The sequence below is a fragment of the Strigops habroptila genome, chromosome 9 (genome assembly GCF_004027225.2).
Source record: "Strigops habroptila isolate Jane chromosome 9, bStrHab1.2.pri, whole genome shotgun sequence".
In the NCBI taxonomy this organism is placed as follows: domain Eukaryota; kingdom Metazoa; phylum Chordata; class Aves; order Psittaciformes; family Psittacidae; genus Strigops; species Strigops habroptila.
In genome coordinates, this window is record NC_044285.2 from 2,008,518 (window position 1) to 2,030,162 (window position 21,645).

The window sequence follows — 21,645 nt, forward strand, 5'->3', positions numbered from 1 at the left end:
AGGGATGTCTTAGAAGCAACACCAGGACTGTGCCATGAAAGAAGTGCCGGGAGATCAAAAGAGAGAAAACACGTACCCAGTGGCTTTTGCTCATCATTAGGAGACAGCCGAGAGTAGGGAGGTGGTGGAGACTCTGCAAAAACAAAACTTAATGTTAGTGCTGTGTCAACGAAACCCTCGCGCTTTCTCTGTCAGGGTAGGAGCTCTTCCAAGGTAGTAAACACCCAATGGAAGGAAACCCACTTGGAAGCAACTCAAGAACAAGAGTTTTCCAAATCTTTGAAAAATGGCAGTTCCACGTTGACCTTTCAAAAGGGGTTTTACTACTGGAAGTGCTGCAGTTCTCCCCTCCACCTCCCACCCTGTGTCCCCGCGTGGGCACCCGCTGCAACCTGAAGCACACAAAATGGCACGTGGCTCCCAAAGAATGATGCTTTCATCATCTGAACTGGGAGACATCCCTCCAACCACAGCTCAAACACACACAGGCTTCACAAGAGCTCCCCAAACACATTACAAGGACTGAAATTAGGTCTTGGGTGGTAAAAAGATGCTCCTCTCTTCACACATGAAGCCTGACGCCAAGGGCCAGACTGGCTTCAGCCAACCAAAGTAACTTTGGTCCATCCCAAGCAACCCCTTCGCTCTCAAGGGGCTCAGAGGCAGAGGCCAGGCCCCCCATGACCCTGCTCCCCCTGACCTCCACCCAGCAAAGCTTCCAAGCGCATGCTCAGCTTTAAGCAGCAGCACATCAGCAGTCATGGGCTTAAAGTTAAGCAAGTCCTTAGAAATGCTCTGGTCATCCTACAAGCTCCTGCTGTCCTTGTAAAGAGTTAAGACCATACAAAACGCTGACTAAGGTCCTCCATCAACTTCGTGCTCTGGTTAGAGGTTTTTTTCCTTCTAAATTATGGTGGTGACACGTTTCGTTAATTATAACCTGCTAAAATTGAGGGCTGTGCAGCCGGCTGGGCTGTACCATGGCACCAGCACCGAGCAGACACTGACTTCACTGAGAAGTCAATGGCATCACCTTGACCCCAGCCTACTGGAACAAGGGTGTGCTCCTCAGTTCCCACACACCAAAAGCACTCAGCCCAACTCGGGTTAGCTCACCAAGAACCACCTCAGCATCGCCCATGTGACGGCTCTGGGATGGCCCCTGGTCATCTATTATTTCCAAGACAAGGTTTCTCATCTTCCCCAACCAAGCAAGCTGCCCAGCATCAAGACGCTCTTCTCAAAGGGCCCTTAAGAGCTTCCCAATAAAAAATAATGGTGCCAATGTCCCAATCTGCATACCACAGCCCAACCTGTGCCATGCACAGTGGGTCGGTCCCACGCTAGAGTCAGACCTGCTGCCACAGGGAACCAATTCCAAGCACTGAGGCGTTTTCACGCCATTCAGCTGCATCACCCGCACGAACACGGATGGTGTCCACACGGAGACACACAAACACTTGTGGAAAAGGGCATTAAGGCCTTTCCCGGGCTCCTGCCACCATCCCCAGCACCCAGCGGGCACGGCTGAGACCCTGGCACAGCCACTCACTATCAAAACGATAAGGAGCCACTCAATAAAGCTCTGTTCCTACTACACCCTGCATCAGGGCAGCCCTGCACCACTGCGAAAACAACTACAGACACAGGAAAGGAGGTGGGAAACTCTGCCCGTCTGTAAAATACACGCAGGGTTCCCCCAAACGCTCATCTACACTAACCAAAGCTAAAAAAGCTGCTTCCAGCCTCTAGCGAGCTTCGGGGGAAGCACGCCCCGCACAGAAGTTTCTTTGAGAGAAGTGATGCAAAGCGAGGCAGGATCCCGGATTGCAAAATAAATAATAATAAAATAACAATCAATCCCAGGTTTTGCCCAGAAAAGGACCGTCAGCAGGAGGCTGGTGTAAAGCACTCCCTAAGGAATGCCTGTGCTGCAGGTCCCGGCGCTTCCACGCGGGTTCGGGGCATCCCCCGCGGCCCCTCCGGCCCCGTTCGAGCGGCAGCAGCCGGACTGGCGCCGGCAGGATGCGAACGTCCCGTTATGGCCCCTCCTGCACCTCAAGAGCAGGGGAACCTCCGCGGCAAGGGGAGAAACAAGGGGCTTTTTAAGCAGAACTGGGAACTGGGGGGAGGGGGGATGGATGCCAGCCCGGGGCCAGGCGCATCCCCGAGGGCTCAAATAAGCCGAGGAAGGGGCCAGAAGCCCCAAATCATGGGGGAAGGACCCCGACCCCACTCTGCTCCTCACCTGGCCCACAGAGGCGGCTGAAGTGGTAGGGGTTGCAGCAGACGGTGGGTCCGTCGGCGACGCCGAAGCTCTGGCACTCGCAGAGAGGTTTCAGCTCGGCGGGGTGCTGCAGGTCGGGCCATCGGAAGAGTTTTCCCAGGAGGAGGTGGGGGGGAGCCGCCTGGCCCCCCAGGCGCAGCTCGGTGCGGGCCACCAGCACGCAGCCGCTGGGCATGCCCCCGCGGGACTCCACCGCCTCCAGCAGGCTGTCCAGCGAGCGCTCCTTCAGCCGCTTCAGCAGCGAGTAGGTGACGGCCTTCAGCTCCTGCTCCAGCAGCACCAGCCGCGACCGCGCCTCCCGGCCCCGCCGTTCCGGGGAGCCGCCGTCGGCCGCGCCGTCGGGGCTGGGGGGGCCGCCGGCGGTGTCTGTGTCGGGGGGCTGGGGGCCGCCCGGCTCCCGCTCCTTGAAGAGGCAGCAGGTCACGGTCCGACTGTCGCTCTCCGGCGCCCGCCGCGGGCTCGCCCCGCCGGCGCCGTCCCGCCGCGGTGGGGAGCGGAGCCGGGCCCCGCGCCGCTCCGCCATGGGGTCCCCGCGGGGCGCCGCCTCGCCCCGCCGCTCCTCCGCCTCCCGCAGCAGGCTGCGCGCTACCGCGCGGATCTCCGACGAAGGGTTTTTCTCCGAGATTTTACAGCTACCGGTGGCTCCGAGGTCGTGGCCGCTCCTGGCGCTCCCATCTCCGCCGTCCCTGTCCGGAATGACGCGGCTCCTCCAAAGTCGCCGCACCAGCCCTGAGCGTTTGGACCTGAACATACGACACGCGGGCGGCCGGGGGTCGCGTCGCTCTCCGCCGCTTCCCCCCCCCCCCTCCGCGGGGCTCCTCGCTCCGCCGCCGGCTCTATCTCATCTCAGACCCGCCGCCCTCGCAGCCTGCCCGCACTTCCCGGCGCCGCCGTTTCCCCGCGGCCCTTCCCAGCGAATCGCCGACGGCCCGCGGCGGGGGCCGCACCATGGGGGAAGGCGGCGGGGGAGGGAGCGCGGCGCGGGCATAGACGGTGCCGCGGGGGTTGCGCCGATGCCCGCGGGCGGTGCGGGGCCGCTCCCGTGGCGGCGCTGGGGCTCGGGCGCGCCGCGCCGTGCCCTACATCGGCTGCCAACGCGGGGACGGGGCCGAGGGTGAGCCCGGGGCAGCGCTCGGCTGCGCCCCGCGGCGGCTCCACCGTACAAGGTGGGAGCTGGGAGGAGATGGGTGGAAGCGGCGCCGGGTCCGCGCTCGGAGGTGCCGGTTCCGTTCGGCCAAAAATCGTTAAAGAAACAGAAAAATTATTTAAAAAAGGAAAGAAGAAGAAAAAAAATGGTCAAAAATGGTCAAAAAGCAGCAAAAGGGCGAGACCCGCCCGCGGCCGGTGCCCGCGCACACGCGGTGTCCGTCTGTCCGCTCCCGGTCTCGGTCCAGCTCCGCTCCCGCCGGGTCCCTGCGCACGGCTCCCGCCGGCGCGCCCGCTCGCGCCCGCCCCCCCGCCCTCCGCTGGCTTTTGTGTGGCTGACGGGGGGGGGGGGGGGGGGGGGCGGGTGGTGAAGGGGGGAAGAGGGAGGGAGGGGGGTACGCGCGCGCGCGCGCGGGGCCCCTTCGCTGAGCGGCGGCGCGATTGGCTGCCGCCCATCATGTGCCAGTCTAGACACTTTGGCGGCTCCGCGCGGCACCGGGCGTTGCGCAAACACCGCATCGGGTTTCCGAGCTCTTAAAGGGACACGAACCCCGATGCGCAAACACACACACACACACATCCCACCACCACCAACCACCCTCCCTGCACCGAGGCGCCTTCCCTCTCTCCCTCCCTCCTTCCCACCAGCAGGGACCGGGGATGGCAGGAGGAGGAAGGCGGGGGGGTTGCGTCCCTCCGCGGCCCCCCTCGCCGCGGGGAAAGTAGGTCACGGCGGCGCGGCGGCAGCGCAGGGGTTAAAGCCGCTCCCCCCCCTTGCTCCCCCCCCGCCGGAGCCGCCGCGGCGGGACACACCCCCGCGATGTATCAACTTGTCCGCCGTGGCAAAAGTTCAGGCTCGGCTCGCACCCATTGGTCCGCCGCAGCGTGACGCTCAGGCAGCGCCACAGCCTATTGGTCCGGACGCCGCGCCGGCACCGCCCACTCCCTCAGCGCCTCCCGGCGCGGCGTGCCCGTGAATGAAAGACATTCCGCGGACCGCGCCGCGCAGGGTCCTTGTGCCCGCCCTTGTGCCCCGGCCGCGGCCTCCGGGTATGGGGGGGAAACACACGGACAGGCAGCGGCAGTGGGAGGGGGGAAGCGGCGGCCCCGGCGGTGGGGGGGGCCATCAAGGAGTCACGGCCCCGTGTCCTGGTCCACGCGGCCGGGTGGGAACGCCGGTGGCGCGGAGGGAGGGAGGAGGGTGCTGGTGAGAGCTGCGGATGGGGATGGGACACCCCACCCCCCCCCCCATTAATTAAAAGCTAAATTACCGTAAAACGGCGATTCTTCTTGCGGGGGTTCAGGCGAGGCCGTCCCGGGGGACAGCAGCCTTTGGTCGTGGCAGGGAAACGCTCTGGAGGAACCGGGCCCTATCCTGGGGGGTCGGAGGGGCCGTCCCCCTCACTCGTGGGAAACGGCGTGGTGTGTATCACTGGGAATCTGGAATAGCAACTGATGGAGCTTTGTCTGGGGGATCAGCCCGGGAACCCAGGGGGGAAGGTCACTAATGAGCGAAAATGAATCTCAGCAATTATTTCCCAGCAGTTGATCAGCAAGGAAAAAAACACCCCAAAAATAAAACAATAAAACTATTTCAGCCAAGAAACTGCAGACAAACTTGAATGTGCGTCATTTTTCTTGGAGCATCTTTGCGTAGCTCTTACCATAACTGAAGGCTGATGCCTGTATTTCCCCAAACCTGCAGGAAGACACCCAAAAATTTCATTTAAATACACTTAGTTAAGTTAGTACAATTTTTTTTGTATGGCCAACTTAATTTGGTGCATCAGCTTAACATAAGGGATTCCAAAATACTCCATTTAAAACCTGTATGTGGGTGCCAGTGCTGTTTGCACCAACATAACTATAATACATCCATAGGTCTTTGACTTTGGGGTTACTTTTGCCCCTACTGACCAAAGCTCCTTTTCCCCTGCCCTTTTTGGAGTAAAACCAGGTAATGTTATCTGGGCACTGGCTCACTTTGGGTGGAAATAATGTCCATGATGGCCCTGTGCTCTCACCAACCTGCAGAGCAGCCACACTTTGCACCTATATCACCATTTAGAGCTATTTACAAAAGTCAGCCAACATCCCGCTGTGGTAGGAAAATCCTAATAGCTTCTTTTCGCATTAGGGAATAAAGACAAGTTAAGTTAAAAGTCATGGAAGGGCTGAAAATAAAGATTCAGCCTCAGACATGGAAGCGGGAATTGGGATTTCCTGGATCTCGGACGCAGGCAGGATCCCTGCCCATCCCCGGGCTGCTCCAGAGGGGTTCCAATGCTTGTTTAATGTCCACAGTGATCTATGTGCCCTGCATGACCCCAGAATTTGCCTCCCTAAATGCAGCTGATGCTTTTCTTTCCAATATCATATTTACAAACTGCCATCCAAATTATAATATGTCACAAATGTGCAATTACCCACATTTAAATATATATAGATCTTAAATATAGGACTGTTTAAACTAAGGATAGGTTATTATTTCAATGTCTTGCTGCTTATCCAACACTATATAATCATGGTGCGTGCAGTATGGCATGAAGAACAATGGAGCTTTCATGGAATGCTGACCATCTCTGCGGGCACAGGTATGTGATGGAGAAGCCCTGATTTCCCCCTCCAGTGCCACCCATTCCAGCTCTTGCAACAAGAGCACATTGTTCCTTGCTCTAACGTGGGCAAGAAAAACAAAACACTCAATTGTACTTGTCATAATGCACATATAATTTATAGTAATGTTGGTTATTAAAGGATTTCTAGTAATTAACAGCAATGTGCTCTTTCACTGCCTTTCCCCCCACCTCTTTTTCTTTGCTTGTCATAATAACAAACATTCCTGGGAGATGCTTTGGAACACATCCTATAGGACTTGGCACAAAAGCTGGAGAGAAGCTTTTGAAAGCCTGCCAGGCTTATCTGACACGGATCTCCCAGGTACTATATAAAGCCAAATCCTCTTGGGTCCAGGAGGATGGTGGGTGGCCGGGAGGGCATCGGCACCAGCCTCTTCCCAAAGCCAAACTGTAGCTGGGATGGGGGGAAAGGGGCCAGCGCTGCCATTGTGTCCATGCCAGCGGGGTCAAAGGCAGCAGCAGGCACTGGGTTTTCAGTAAGGACAAATAATCTTATAATAATTTTCAGCTTTATTTTATCTCTAGTATTTTATACGTTTCCGGTCGAAGAGAAGGATGCAGAGGTTAAAACCCAAGATGAATAATTGCCATTTAAATAATGTTTTAATGGCCTGATTTGTAGATTATTTAAATGCCTTGAAAATGGGGTTGAGATGGGGATCCCACTGTGGGGCAGTGAGGGCCGGGGGACACACTGCACCCCCATGTCACCGCCTGGGGACAGGCACATGGAGTGTATGAGCCCTGCCAGAGAAACCACGACGGAACTGCTGCGCCAGAGCGAGGGGCTCTGCCAAGAAGTAAACCGCCTCATAAAATCAGGCTGGTTTTGCTGGAAGCTGATTTTGAAAGGAACCAGAGAAAAAAGGTTTTGACAACATCAGAATGTCCCGTTTCCTTTGTTTTAATGACATGGCCGTGATCTTCCAGTTCAAACCGACTTTTCATTTTACCCTTGCAAATGTTATATTCTGTGTGGTAACACACTGTGATAGGACTTTGGACTGTCTTCAAAATGGAAAGAGCTAAAATCAGAACAAGGCATTCTGATAAATCCAAAGTTTAAAAAAAATTAAAAAATTAGATGTTTGAAGAGTTTTCCTTTATGGAGAATTTCACAACTGCTGGGCTCCGTGTTCCCAGAGCTTGGCATCATGAAACCCTTGGTGCAGAGGATGTGATCCACTCCACCACCTCAGTCTGTGCCTCTGTCCCAGGTGGGCTGCAGCTACAGCAAAGCCCATCCCAGCTCCTCAGGGCTCCAGTTGTAGCCACCCTTTGCCACCGCTACTGGGACACGTGTCGGAGAACACATGGGTTGTTTCACATCACCGTACACTGTGTTAAGACCTGGGATTTGCTACCTCCACATGTTTTCCAGTTGGCAATAAATGCAGTTTGTAGATGGCTCCAAGATAGCCTGAGGTCAGTGGTTTGCACAGACTGCTTTGAGTCGTGTGCGTGCTCCCATGTGGCTTTTGCCTGCATCCCCATGGAGAGCAGAGCAGTCTCACATCTCCTGGTCTCTTGGGACATCTCTGCATGACCCTCTTCCCTGCCAGGACATCCCTAAATCAATGCATTTATATTCCAGCACAGCAATCCAGAGGGCTTTGCACTGGCAAAGTTTGTGTTGGCACCCTTCCTCCAAGTGGGATGAAAGTTTTGCCATCCAGTGATCCCAGCCAAATCCCCACTGGATCTGGTGGCACCGCGGCGCGTGCTGCATTTGCTGCCCAGGTCCAGCCTGTCCCACAGGGCTTGAGGGGTGAATTGGGGCCACAGCAGCCAAATTGCTCAGGGATGAGTAGAAATTAAATATCCTCCAACATTTATCAGGATCACAAAGGGGATGGGGGAGAAAAGGGACAAAATCTGATAGAAATTTACCAATACCCACATTTTACTGGACCTGAAATGTTAATGGGTTAATGGAAACTCCACAAGGCAAAAGCTGCGGAGTTTCCAGGCTTTTCAAGGCCCTTCCCACGAGTATCTGCTGTGGGTGGGGACAAGCTGACTCACAGTTTCCAGGGCTGTAGTAACATTTCAACACCCCAGCGCTCCAGCGTTGGGGACTGATGGCAAAGAGCATATTCCCAGCAGAGTCGTTGGGAAGGTTTTTTGACAACACGTTTTCTTGTGTCAGAAAATGTCAGTTTGGCAAAACCAAAACTTTTTGGGGTTTTTTTTTTGGTAGCAAATGACCAGTTTCCACAAAGTGCTGCTTGGAAAGGTTGCCTGGTCCCAAGCCTGGATTTCTAGTCAAACCCACGGAGGTAGAATCATCTCCCAACAGGTCCTCACCTATGGGTGATGGCACCCATCCATAGTGGTCCCCAGTGCAGAAGGGGGAGCAGGGACATGGACTCTTGCATCCCAGGTGAAGGCCTGGCTCTGCGGGTGATTGCAGCCTCATTTCTCTCCTGGGTGCAGCTGTATAAATAATTGATCAGGTATTTGGGGAGAAAGAGTGCAGATGAGAAGGAGATGAGATGGACACTGGAGATGAGAGCACTCATCTGAGATACGGGGTCTTAGGTTCAGTTCCCTGGTTTGGGACAGGACAAACAGGGATTGAGCTACAAGTCAGGCCAGTACCACGAGCACAGGATTATCCCCTGTACTGTTCCTGAGCTGAGCACACTGGATTAGACCAACAACTGCTGAGAATTGCTGCTGGCTCAGGAGGTTAGTATCAGTGAGGGAACACCAGCCCCAGATCTCAATGGGTTTGCCAGTCCTGTGCCCGGTAGCTACAAGTTGGTTTTGTTGGTTGGATGCTCAGTGAAACAGAGCTGGTAGTTCCAGTTAGGTCCCTGGTGCTGGCATCTAGGAGAGGGCAAATGGCACATGAGGACAGGACTGTCCTCTGAGGAGATTCCCCTGCTGTTATGCCCAAAACTGCTCTGGTCCTTTGCTTGTGTCCAGGATGACTGAGGGCAGAAGTTCCTTAACTGCTGTATGCACCCAATGAGTGCTGCAGAGGAGATGGAGGGGGTTAAGCCACTGCTCATCCAAAGGTGGGTTTCTGAGAACTTTTTGGGATCAGAAAGCAAAGCTGTGATTCGTCAAAGCAACAGGATCTTGTGGCCTTACCTCTGCTTTGCAGATTCAGTAGGCAGCTGCAGGATGTGGATCTCCTGACCACCAGTGTGGCGCAGGAGTGAATGCCAGGCATCATTACTCCTCTGTGCTCTGGAATGAAGCTGCTGATGCAGGGGAAGGCCTACCTGCCATTAAACATTTCGGTGTCTTTCCCAGTACCATTGACGGTGATTTTCTATGTCGTTTTGAACTAATGATTTGATAAAATGAGGCATGTGGGTGAAGAGGATGAAGACATTGGCTCCTGAGCCTTAATCTAGTGCTTTATACAGGAGGACATCCTACCTTGTGGTCCATGATGATCCACCCTCCAATGTGAGCACAGTGGTCAGCTCCCAGGCTTCTCACAAGCAGGTACTGGTGCAAGATGAAGCGGATGGGGAGGAGAAGTCACATTCAGCCAGACCAAGGATGGTGCAGCCTCTGAGACTCCTGCAGGAGAGAGATGCACATGCTGAGTGCAGCCATCTGTCTGCATGAGAGCAGTCTGAGGATTCTAGGCCCACAACAACTCATAGCATCTACCTCAGCCTCATTCTTCCCTTCCCCAGTTGCAGTCAGCACAGCAGGGCTTAGTCATTAAACTCCTCCTGCCCCAGTCTGGCTATAGGAGTCAAGTAGTATCGCATAAACCAGATACTCTATTCAAATAGGAAGGGAATTCCAACAGCCTGCATCCACCAGAGGATACGTCTCAAACCCACACCACCCATAACAAACACGCAGGAGTTTGTCCTTTTTATCAGCATTTATTCAGCAGCCTGTGGACACAGTCTGCTTTTCTGGAGCCTTTTCCAGGCAGATAACACCCAGTTATGAAACTGCCCTTTACTTTTTTTTGGGTTGGCTTTGGTGAATTGTCATTTTGGAGGTGGAAAGGGTCTATCCGAGGAAGGAAACCAGTGCAGTGCTGCGTGCTGCCACCAGGCTGGTCTAGCAACAAACTGTGTGTAATATGCCAAGACCAGAGTCTTTATAAATAAATCAATCTCCCCCTATCCATATTTACCCATACAATTTGCAAACACAAACCTGGAAGTTCCCTGGGAGGGCAGGATTAAAAAAAGGATTATTCTATTTGGAGCTGGTCCAGAGAGCAGAGGGAGTATACACCTATGTCCAAAATGGATTTTAATTGAGGTTTGTGGTGTGCAGTGGTGCTCTCCTAGAAGCAGGAGCTAAAAACATGGTGGGGCTGGACAAGAAGGAAGCATAGGTTGACGAAGCCATCAAAGAAGAGCTGAGAAAGGTCAGATATAAATGGCAACCTGTCCGTTTATGCAACAGTTTGCTCTTCTATTTATGATGGTATTTTCTGGGAAGAGCTGGTCAGAGCCAACTAGGGCAGGCTTGTAAAAAGATAATTTTTCTCCCTTAGAAAACACAAAGGCAGACAGACTGGGCTGCTGGCTTTTCTCCTTTCCCAAGATCTGCTGCCCTGGGCAATTTGTTCTGTTGCAGCAGCTTTTTGCTGAAGTGACTGGCGTCTGGTGCGCTTCAGAGCAGACGCCAGTCACTCCAGTAAAGAGCTGCTTACCACATCTTTGGTAAATATTTTCTGCAGTGGTGCAGCAGTGTCTTAAAGAGCAGCACTGTTATTTCATAGGCATCTCCAATAATAACTCGGAGAGAAGCAGCCACAAAACATTAGCAAAAGCTGCTGCCACTGACCAAAACTTTAGTGAAGCAGAACAGAAGTGGGAAGAGAATAGAAATAGTGACTGAGTCATTGGTTGGAGAGGCTGAAAGCAGCAAGGGAGAGGGGAAAAAAAAGGCAGGCTTCAAAAGCTGGTCCCAGGACACCAGCTTCCCCAAACTTCTTGCAACCTCAAAATGGGGATATGAAAATCATTATGGCAGAAAGAGAATAGTGTCTTCTCTGGTCTGAGCATGGACTGAGGGTAGCCAGAGGCAATCATTGCTAAAGTACCAAAACTACATCTCTTTTTGTGTTGAAACTGTATTTTGAGTATCTCTGCTGGCAGCTGGCTGCAAGATCTCCAGGGCTTGCTCATGCAGAAGATCATGAAAATAGAAAGCAGGATTAGGGAGGAAAGGAGCTGACCCTAAAGTCATTGGCACTGCTGGGTGTTACTGAGAGCAAATCATCCTTAAATAGGGTGCAGAAGTATACAGCTTGACCCAGGAGTAGCACAGTTGCTTCTTAGACACCCAGCACCCAGAACAGGCTTTGCTGAGAAAGTAGATGGTGGCTGAAAGCCAGTTGGGTCTCCAGGGGATGTTCTTCATTCCATTGCCACACCATGGAATGAGAAAACCCCTCTCTGAGCAGGCACCCTGTGGGGTCAGTCCTGCTCTACCTTAGATTGTGCTGAGAAGACATCTCTGTCCAGGAAACTGCTGGCTGCAACATCTCAGAGACGATCAGAAGCAGCAGCTTCTTCCCTAAGGCACCCTGGGTGCCAGCAGCACGTCTCCCTGCTGGGCAGCCATCCCAGCTGCTAGGCAGTACATGGACACAGACCTGTGGATGAAACAGCTACTGAGTGAGGCAGCTCTGGAGGTGCAGGTCTCCCCTGCAGACCCCCAAACATCCTTTTGGAGCCACGACTGGGGTTTTCCATTGTTCAGCACTAAACCCTCTCACTGGTGTTTTGGTGTCAGCCGTCTCTAGCAGCCAAGCCCTCAGAGGGTGTAACTGGTGTAGTGCCTATCACCTTCTCTGGACAGGTCCCAGCCAAAATCTGACCTTTTATTTACCTTCTTACACAGATGATTACCTGGGACCATGCCTGACCCCACAGCATGACCCTGCATGCTGGCTCTTACCCACCCTACCCAAAGTCCAGCCCACACTAGAGCTGACCTGGCACAGGGATGCGAAACTGTCCTGATGTCTGGAAATGGCAGAAGGCTTCCCATGAGCTATCCTGGCATAATGTGGGATGAGAACAAGGGGATGGAGCACTGACTGGAGCAGATACCTGGTGACAATAGAAGAGAAATTTTACGTAAGATGAGTGTTTTTTAGCTCTTAGCCTCTTTTTATTCAGCTAGTGAGTAAATAATGATTAATGCATGGTGATCAGATGTGGTGAACTGACACCAAAATGGCAACAGACTTTAACCTGACAGAGAGGACACTGAGATGAGCTCTGAGGCAGAAGCTCTTCCCTGTGAGGGTGCTGAGGCGCTGGCACAGGGTGCCCAGAGAAGCTGTGGCTGCCCCATCCCTGGCAGTGTTCAAGGCCAGGTTGGACACAGGGGCTTGGAGCAACCTGCTCTAGTGGAAGGTGTCCCTGCCCGTGGCACGGGGTTGGGACTGGGTGAGCTTTAAGGTCCCCTCCAACACAAACCATTCTAGGATTCCATGAAATTGTGTTGCATTTAAAGCAAACAACCCCAAAGCCAGGTCAGGACATCATATGAGCTGACAGAACTGCCAACACCTCCCAAAGCCACCTCCAACTGAGGGCTGTTGCCTGCTCCTGCTCCCACGTCCCCTTGCTGTGACACTGGTCAGCATTTGTAGCAATGACCCACTGCCTCACCAGTGCCTCGTGCCGAGGACCAGCACGCTGCCAGTACAGCCCCCATACTCTCAATGCAAATGTTCAACACGCAGGACGAGAGGATGTCATTGACCATCCCAACACAAGTTATTAATATTGCCATTAGCCAAACAACAAACGTTTCTCTCCGAGTCATAAAGCAGGGGTGGCATTTTTATTAGCTGAGGTTTCCTCCTTTTTTTTTTTTCTTCCTTTTTTATGGCCTTATCCACAAATGCTGAGAGCCAGAGGGAATTATTTGTTACTTACATTAAAGCAAGAAGCCATTGGACCACAGCTCTACAACCACTCCCCATATCATTATTTTCTTCTTTTGGATTTATATGAACCTCATTATTAAACCTTAGCTAATGCAGACATCCTAACAATGCACCCAGTGCTAATAACTGCTAAGCAGCATTATTAATTATTGTCATTACAGCATTGAAAATAGATTTTGATTATATTAAAGAGAATACTTTCCTACTTTTCCAACCAAAAAAATCTACAAATGTAGCTTATTAACAGTAATTCTATTCTTATTGGTAAAACTATTGTTAGATTTCAAAGGCAGCTTGTCTGGGCCCTACAAAGAAATACATCATGCTGGGGTGGCGTGGCATGTTCTTAGACTCTGCTGTCGCTTAGCTGGGGTTGGGGCTGGAGGGAGCTCAACAAAATGTGTTAGTGGGGGTTCAGAGGAGGAATTCAGGACTTGAAGCATGACAACACCCAGTGCTGGTGGCCTTTAGGAGACCTAGAAATAGATACATCCCTCTTAGAGCTTACATCCCTTACATCCCCCCTTACATCCCTTACATCCCCCTTTACATCCCTTGCATCCCTCCTAAAGCCAATTTCAGCAGATGCTGGCGGGCTCCATACAGGCTTGGGGGAACCAGGATCATCTGTCCCATGGGTGTTTATGTGCGGTAGGTTAGAAGCAGCTATAAGCTCACCTATGTCGAGTTATAGAGCTGATGATATATAGGTACAATATAGGTTCAGGATCCTGAGACAGGCTCTCTCATCATTAACCCTTACTTACAACATTGAGTGGAATTATTCATGCTGAACCCAGACACACAAGGGCCACGTAAACACACAGACACACTTTTAATTAAAGATGTGCTGAGATAAAAAGCTTCAGAAAACAATTTTAAACAATTAAAAATAATATTAGAGGTGTTTGTCTGCCCCATCTGCATGTGTCCTGAGCAGCTGGGGAGGCTTGATGTATTTTCGCCATCAACAGGACTGTCTGCAGCGATTCCCCTCTGCTCTGCTGTCGGGCTGAACACGCATCCAGACTCTTTGCTCCAAAGAGTTAAGATTTCACTTGTCAGGCTGTTTTTGTTTCTATTCACATGTCAGTGCCTGTCATTTATTTAGTCAATGGGACATGTCCAAGGGATGGAGACAGACTGGGTTAGTCATTCTGACCGTGGGTCGCCAGTCACTGCAAACTGCCTGAGGTCATTTCCAAAAGCGCCACTAACAATGAGAGGGAAGCTGGGCCCGGGAGACCTGCAGGAAACGGCGCGGAGATTAAAGACAGAGATAGTCCTTTGCAAAAGTACACTGGAGGAATGTTCCCTATGTTCTGTCAACAGAGTTTCTTCCTCGCTCAAGACTGTCTATTTTAAGTCTGAGCTCGCACCAAAAATGGAAATCCTTGCTCAATGGCTATCAGTGGATCTTCGGATTCTGGGGCTGCAGCAGTGTTACGGCTGAGGAAATGAACCCTCCAGCTTGGCCTTTGCTGCTAGAGCAGCTTTAAACAATTCCTCCTTGCAGCAGCTCTCTGCTGGGTTTGCTCCTTCGCCCGCTTAAACCTGGCTGGAGCCCATGGTACCACCCTGTGCTGCCTGTGAGCATCCAGCATCGTCCCACCGGTGTACCACCGGCACTGCGCCCAGCCCCAGGGATGGCACCTCAGCCCATGCAGGGCAGCAGAGAGCAGAGCAGGGTGTCAAGGGCCACAGTTCAGGCTCGATCCACACTTCCAGGACATTTTCCTGCCTTAAGGAAGGGAATGGAAAAGAAGCGTTGAAACACAACCATAAATATTTGCTGCTGCATCTTGGGCTCAAATCAAGCCCCGTGACTGCAAATTTGGGGGAACGGGAAATTCCTCTGGCAGCCATCTGGGCGTCAATACAAGGCTGAAATACAAGAGCAGTTTAGGTGCAGAGATGCACATTTTGCTTTTTAAGCGAAATAGTACAGGCTGCTCCTATTAACACGTAAGGTACCTCTGGGTGTTTTGGAAAACATTAACAACAACCACATGATTGGTGTAAAACACTGATTTTCCATCCAGACACACTATTGTTTTCAGATAAATACATTCCATCAAGCTTTTTTTTGTATCTGAACTTTCTGCATGTGGCTTTTCTGTGTCTCAGACAAATAGGAATGGGGGATTAAGAACCTCTTCCTCATGGTGGCCCAGGAGGAGCCACCGGAGCCCAATGGCTCAGAAACTAGTGACAGGGACTAACTCAGCCCTTTGGTTTGGGTGCAATTACCAGTGACAGGGGCTGGGGTTAAAGGAAAGAAAGAGACAGGAAAAGGAGCTACACAGTGGAGCTGAGCTGCTTTGCAGAGATAGGGAAAAGCAGAAAATGCATTTCTTAGAATACAAACATCCATCATGGACACAGACGAGAGTATCCAAATTCCTCAGTGTTGTATTTATGAAGCCATTCGGAGACATGATACAGGCCAGTTCCTGAAGATTTTTCCATGTGCTGTTAAAGATTCAAATTACAGAGTAATTTTCAGTCTTTGAAGACATTGGTCTTGGTATTGCAGAGCCTGGAGGCTGCTCCAGGCAGGGTCTGTCTGCGCTGCAGACGGGAGATAACGCAGAGCCACCACCAGCGCTGAGCGAGCTCAGGAGTCAGGAGCAGGCCAGGAATGACGGCGCGGAGGCACTGGGGGGAATTTGCTCTGCTTGCAGATAAGGAAAGCATCCTGCTGTAAGCATGGGGTAAACAACTTTTAATACGCAAGGGAGTTATCTGGAGAGTCCCACAGGAGGAAGTGTATCAGGCGTGAGGCTGTGCAGGCACATATGCTGCGTGGCACAGCGCAGTGCAGCGATGGTAACCGACCCCAGCACCCAGGTGGATTTGGGTATCCAAATCCATGCTCATGGGTGCTTACCACGGCAAGGTGAGGCTCTGCCAGCTTGCAAAAGGGAATTGAGATTGTTGGGTTTGTCACCATGAGGAGGACTGGGGCTCCTGATCTGTTGGTGGCCTCATGGCTGCCCGTGTAGGACTTGGGCCACCCAAGTGAGAAATGACAAAACAGTTGGGTGAAATCAGAAAGTCTTAAAAACTCTTTTTCAGCACAAAACTGACAACACCAATCACTTTTCCCCACTAATTTCAAGGCCAGGTTGGACGGGGCTTGGAGCAAGCTGGTCTAGTGGAAGATGTCCCTGCCCATGGCAGGGGTGGTTGAACTAGATAGTCTTTAATGTCCCTTTCAACCCAAACCATCCCATGATTCTATGATAATTACACAGAATACCCTACCTAACTAAATTTGGGTGTGTTTTCATTGATAAGGCCATGAAAACACTCAGAGCTGGAAAAGACAAGTCGTTTCATCTCAGTGTGATAACATTTGGGAGAAGTAATGCGATCACGGCCGCTCCCTGGTGCTCCCCATGGAGCTGCAGGGTCCATCTCGCTGCAGAACCAAGGTCTGAACCCTCAGTGAGCATCAGTTCTGGGTGGCACTCGGGGGAATGTGAGCACAAGCTCAGCCCTTTGCCTTATCACAGAGAGGGGGATGGAGGGAGCAGGAAGAGCTAATCTCAAGTTCAGAGCCTGATTTACGGCTGAGGCCTCAGGCAAATCACTTACTGGCTTTGTGGTTTCATTTCCTCATCCCTAGAATCTCTTTCACGGGTGATGTGTGAGGAGGAATTAACATTCAAACGTTGTTTTTAATAAATATTTAAAGATTCATCTTGTGTTTTATGAATATTTCTGAATGATCTTCCTGCCCTTGCGTAAGGGTCTTTCCCTGCCAGCTCTTCAATCTGAGCTCCTCTCCCTGGAGTGAGTGCAATGTCTCTGCTGTAGATTTGGGCTTTCATTGAGTAACAATTAAGCTGCCTCAGTTAAACATAAAGGCATGTGAAGAAGTTCTCTGCTGCCAGTTCTGCATCGCGCTGCGCTGGACGCCAGCAGGACACATCAAACCAAAGAGTTCCTCTGCATCAAATAAACCAAAGCAGCGCCCAGCACACGCCGATGAGCTGTGAGCAAGCTCCAAGTGACACCCAGCACTCTCAAATTCTTTATTTATGTCTGAAGCATCAGTAAAAAACTCTGTTTTCACCGGCCCAGCATGATTTGGAAGTGAAAGTGTGGGCTTGAAGCTACCCTGTGCTGAAGCCAGTGGAAATTCGGCGAGGGTTTGACCCGAGGACTATGCACGCTTTAGTCGCTGCCTGTTTATTGTTAAACTCATTAAAAACATCAGGGTTTTTGCATCTTAAAAGTCTTTTCTAACTTCGTAAAATATGTGAATGCTTAAGAAAGAATCTGTGTGCAACTGTATAAATAGTGACTAACAAGTAGGAGTTCTGTGGTGTTCAAAGGGAGCAAAAGAAGCAGACGAGCCTGTGGTATAATGAGTTCATTTGCCTTGCAGCCTACCTGGTGCCCAGCGCCAGCTCGCCCTGGTGATGGGTCACGTGCTCCTCCACCCAGATGAGTGATTTTCAGTTAAAGATTCAAAATTAGCCGTCTCAGACATGCCCCAGCCCAAGGCTGGTCACTTCCTTATGAGATGGATGCTGTATTTCTATGAGAAGAAAATTCAATGTGTTTCAAAATGAAGCATTTTGACACTTTGTGTTGAAATCGTCACCATTTCTAAGTGACATTTTGTTCTATTTTTAAAATGCTGCAGAGTTTTGAGAGCAAACCCAACCATGCATTCAACCAAACCAACATTTTTGTTTAAATCCTCGCTTCCCAGAAAAATTGTCAGCCATTTGTTTTATTCTGAACTAGAACAAACCGTTTCCCCAAAACTTCACGCCTGCCAATAATCCTTTTTTATCCCAGATTTAATGTTGTTATAAAACTTCCTTACTGGAACTGCTGGAACTTGAAGTTGTCATTAAGTGGATACCTTGTACTGTCACTAAAATTCATGCCATTTTGCAATCCTGTAACTCCCCAAACTCGTCTCAGGCTCCAGTGCCCCTCTCCCAGGGATGTTTACAGCTTATTCTTCCTCTGTAGGCAAAATTAACCCAAGAGCTAAAACTGATGAAAGGCACATTGCTGTCTGTCATAAGGGGTATATGTTGAAATATGGAGTGAAAAAAGCCAGCAGTGCTCAAACCACTGCAGAATCCCAGTGGAACGAGGCATGTGAAGATATTTTATATTTAGTCAGAGGAAGGGAAAGGCAGGAGCCGGATGATGTTGGGTTTTTTGTGATGATGAACATTTCCAGGGAGAGCTCCCTGCCATGGGAAGAGTTCCATGCTTGATTTTTCTAATGAACAACTGTCTGCAGTGTTTCACAACACCAGGTTGCTTACCATGGAGTGCTGGAGCAAAGCTGCTTTCTCTCTCCAGGTCCTTTTCAGCCCACACAGCTTTATTAGCCCCATCCCTGGCAGTGTTCAAGGCCAGGTTGGACACAGGGGCTTGGAGCAACCTGCTCTAGCGGAAGGTGTCCCTGCCCATGGCAGGGGGCTTGGAACTGGATGAGTTTTAAGGTCCCTTCCAACACAAACGATTCCATGATTCTATGATTAGCCAGGATGGGAAGAAGACTTGGAAGGCATAATCAGAAAACCACAACATCAGTTGCAAAAAGAAACATCATCACCATCCTCACTCAAAAGAGTGAACTGGTTCCCAAATCGAGGAGCCACGCAAACCCTCAGGCTTAAGGGACACTTAAAAGCTGCACTTTTGTGGATTATCCAGCATACACCTCATGAATGATGATGGGAATTCATGGATCCTGCTGTTTTCTAAGGGGACAAGCACTTGGATCCCATCAAATAACAGACTGTGCTGCTGCCTGTGAAGTTCCTCCCTTGATTCTCTTGCTGAATGCTTAAGCCAGTGACTTGGCCAGGAGCAGGCTCATTTTCAACAGAGGCAATCACATTTCATTCCTGAATGCTCTCTTTCTGTCTCTCCCACCGCAGAGCGTCCCTGTGCTGGACCTCATCACACTCCTGCAATGGCTGCTCTGTCTTGGGGCTTCTCTGCTGCACGTGAGAAGGTGGAACAATGCTGCTTTCTGAGAGTCCCTCAGAACGGAGGAGTTGGACATTGTTTGCTTTTCCTGTTTTGTTTTGCATGGAATAATTCCCCTCCATGGAGTCACTTCGGCTCCAGAAACAGACTATTAATAAACTGAACTGCTTTGGATAGTCCAAGCCAAATGCTGGCCTTAGAGGGGGAAAAAAGTCTACAAATGCATAAAGCCTTTTCATCCCTGAGAGCCTTCCAAAGCACATGTAGTGATTATCCACCACTGAAATGCCACCACGTTTGTGGTGGCAAAGAGGAGCTGTTTAACGCCACAGCCCAGTCTGCCGTTGAATGGAAGTCCTTATGCACAGCAGATGCTTTCTCCAGGTTGGATGCTGTTTGGTGACTTTCATCAGCTCGCTTTTGGTCTGTAAAGAAATGATCACATCAAAGGGGGCAAGAGGTGGCCCCATGGTTAAGGTGCAGAGCTGGAAGTCCCGAGTTGTGGCAGGAGGTTGAGACAGTCCTTTGGTATCAGCATTTTCTCTGCTGTTCTCACCACGTTCTGCAGAACATAAGCTTTAGGTTTTAAAGAGAAGAACAGTTCAGTTTGAGAGTCTAAGGTCCCATTCAAGCAGCCAACGTGGATGAAAGCACAGTTGTATCCTGTGCTGCCTGTTCACCTTTAAATCTTACTCTAGGCACAGGATCAGACTCTGGGGCTGAAGCCACTTCTGATATGACCAAAGATGTCCGTGGTCATCCCACACGCATCCTACATGCAGGGATCATAGGAAGAGGCTAAGAGCTACTTTGGTAGTGGGTGACATAATATTTAGACTATATGAGGCAAGGATAACATCCAACCTACAGACAGGACCAGAGATCCCAACGAAACAGAGAAGGAAGAAGACTGTGTGCCAGATGTTGCTCCAAGTGATACCTGAAGCCAATGAGGTTGCTTTGCATCTGTGCTAGAGAAGCCAAAACTGGAATCTAGCACCAGTTTTGGAATGGGATGCCTGCAAAAATGGCACACAGTTGTAAGACCAACAGAAAGGGCTGGACACCAAGTTCTGGTATGGATCTCTGAACAAACAGAGGCGTTTAGTCATTTTCCTTTTTAAAACTTACAATATTAATAGACATCTTGGTGACACAAGAAACGGTGCAAGCCAAGTGTTCAACTCCAAGCACTCACAAACCATAAAACAGCACCTGCCCTCCTTCCAAAAGAGACCTGAGCCTAAAAATCAGCAATTTTTAAAACAACATCTCTTTCACTCAAAATCCCCAAATAATGACAGGTTTCACTTTCTTCTAGCACCTCCACCATCAAGAAAGCATAGCAGCTTCCTTTTGATATAATAACTGCCCTTCCTTAGCATTAACCTCCCCCAACTGACACTGTGGTAGGTCACCTCTATTCTCTTCCCTATTAAATGTAATTATGGTTTGCCCACGGATCAAGGCTGGTACCTGCACCATGATAATTGTACATATTGTTCATGTACTTCAGCTGATGGACTGGGAAAGTGTCCCCCGTGCTCACCGCAGAACAAGGCAAAGCTTTGCCTCTTCCACCAGCTTCATGTGACTGATCTGTAGGAACTTGCTTTGGCACCGTCAGATTACTTGCTGTTGACATCGTTTATCCTGTTGAAGTTTCTTCCCAATGAGCAATGAAACGTATCTAATCCAGGCAGATTAAAGAGAAACACGTTTCATCATCTCTCCCTCAGCTTCAACCACTCCATGAGAAGGCAAAACGCATTTGGGTTAATGAATTGCTCATAGCTCCAGCAGACTGAAGCAACAGTCGGTGGCTGTGATAGAGACACAGACTGACACATTTCAGATCTATGGGGATGTTTAGCTGTGAAAACGATTTGCACGGTGCTTTTCCTCAAACTGCTGCAGATGCTTTGTACCCTGGAACAGCACCGGACCTGAGAGGCTGCTGCTTCCAGCACGTGGTTTCCATGTCGGGATCAGCCAGCCCCGCCACTGCAGCTCCAGCCTCCTCCCAAGCCTTGCTCCAGGCTCAATTTAGGAGACTGGGAGATAATACTTTACATGGCTTTCTCTGGTATATATCACTTCCCATGTTTTAACCTGGTCCCTAAACAAAAGCTGGTGTAGTCGTTCTCAGTAGATGCATGTTGATGTGACATGTTCCCCACAACCAGAGCAAGGATTTTTAAAGCCATGGGTCAGTCACCATCTAATTTAGCAGCAGCGTGGCAGGCTCAGCTGTACCACACGTAATGGGCTCTGTGAACATTGCCTCTGAGCACTGCTGCTGGGCAAAGACCAAACTACCAGCTCAGAAGATGTGACACCAAAGAATGCACTGGCAGGACGGAAATACTATGTCAGAAAGAGCTTGAATTGGAGGCTGCACTTTCTTTGGCACCAGAAAGCCAATCACAAGGTAAAACTATGGAGGAAAGCAGAGCTTCATTACTTCTGCTGTGCACGGAGCAAATTACTTTTACTATCATAATAAACAAAAAAAAGACTCTAAAAGAGGTGTGGAGGAGTACCAAAGGCTTTCTAAAACCTGTCTCTGGAAAAGGTGGTGGCCACTGACCCTACATAAAACACCACAGTCTCCATCAAGCCTGGATCTCTCCCCAGTGTTTCCTGTATCCCTTGTTTCACCTGACCCCTGGACTGTGGGATCTCAGAGCAGGGGCTCT

The 21,645-nt window shown here is 50.7% G+C and overlaps 1 protein-coding gene across 1 annotated transcript in view; it reads right to left on the bottom strand.

Annotated features, from left to right (window-relative positions):
* SMAD6 (SMAD family member 6) overlaps positions 1-5,008 on the bottom strand; it is a 42,217-nt gene extending 37,209 nt beyond the window's left edge. The window contains exons 1-2 of the mRNA XM_030498065.1: positions 2,249-5,008; positions 77-133 (exon numbers count right to left, since the gene is read on the bottom strand). Coding sequence (XP_030353925.1) covers positions 77-133; positions 2,249-3,038 — 847 coding nt within the window. The 5' untranslated portion in view covers positions 3,039-5,008. The remainder of the gene's footprint in view (positions 1-76; positions 134-2,248) is intronic.
* Between the last annotated feature and the right edge of the window lie 16,637 nt (positions 5,009-21,645).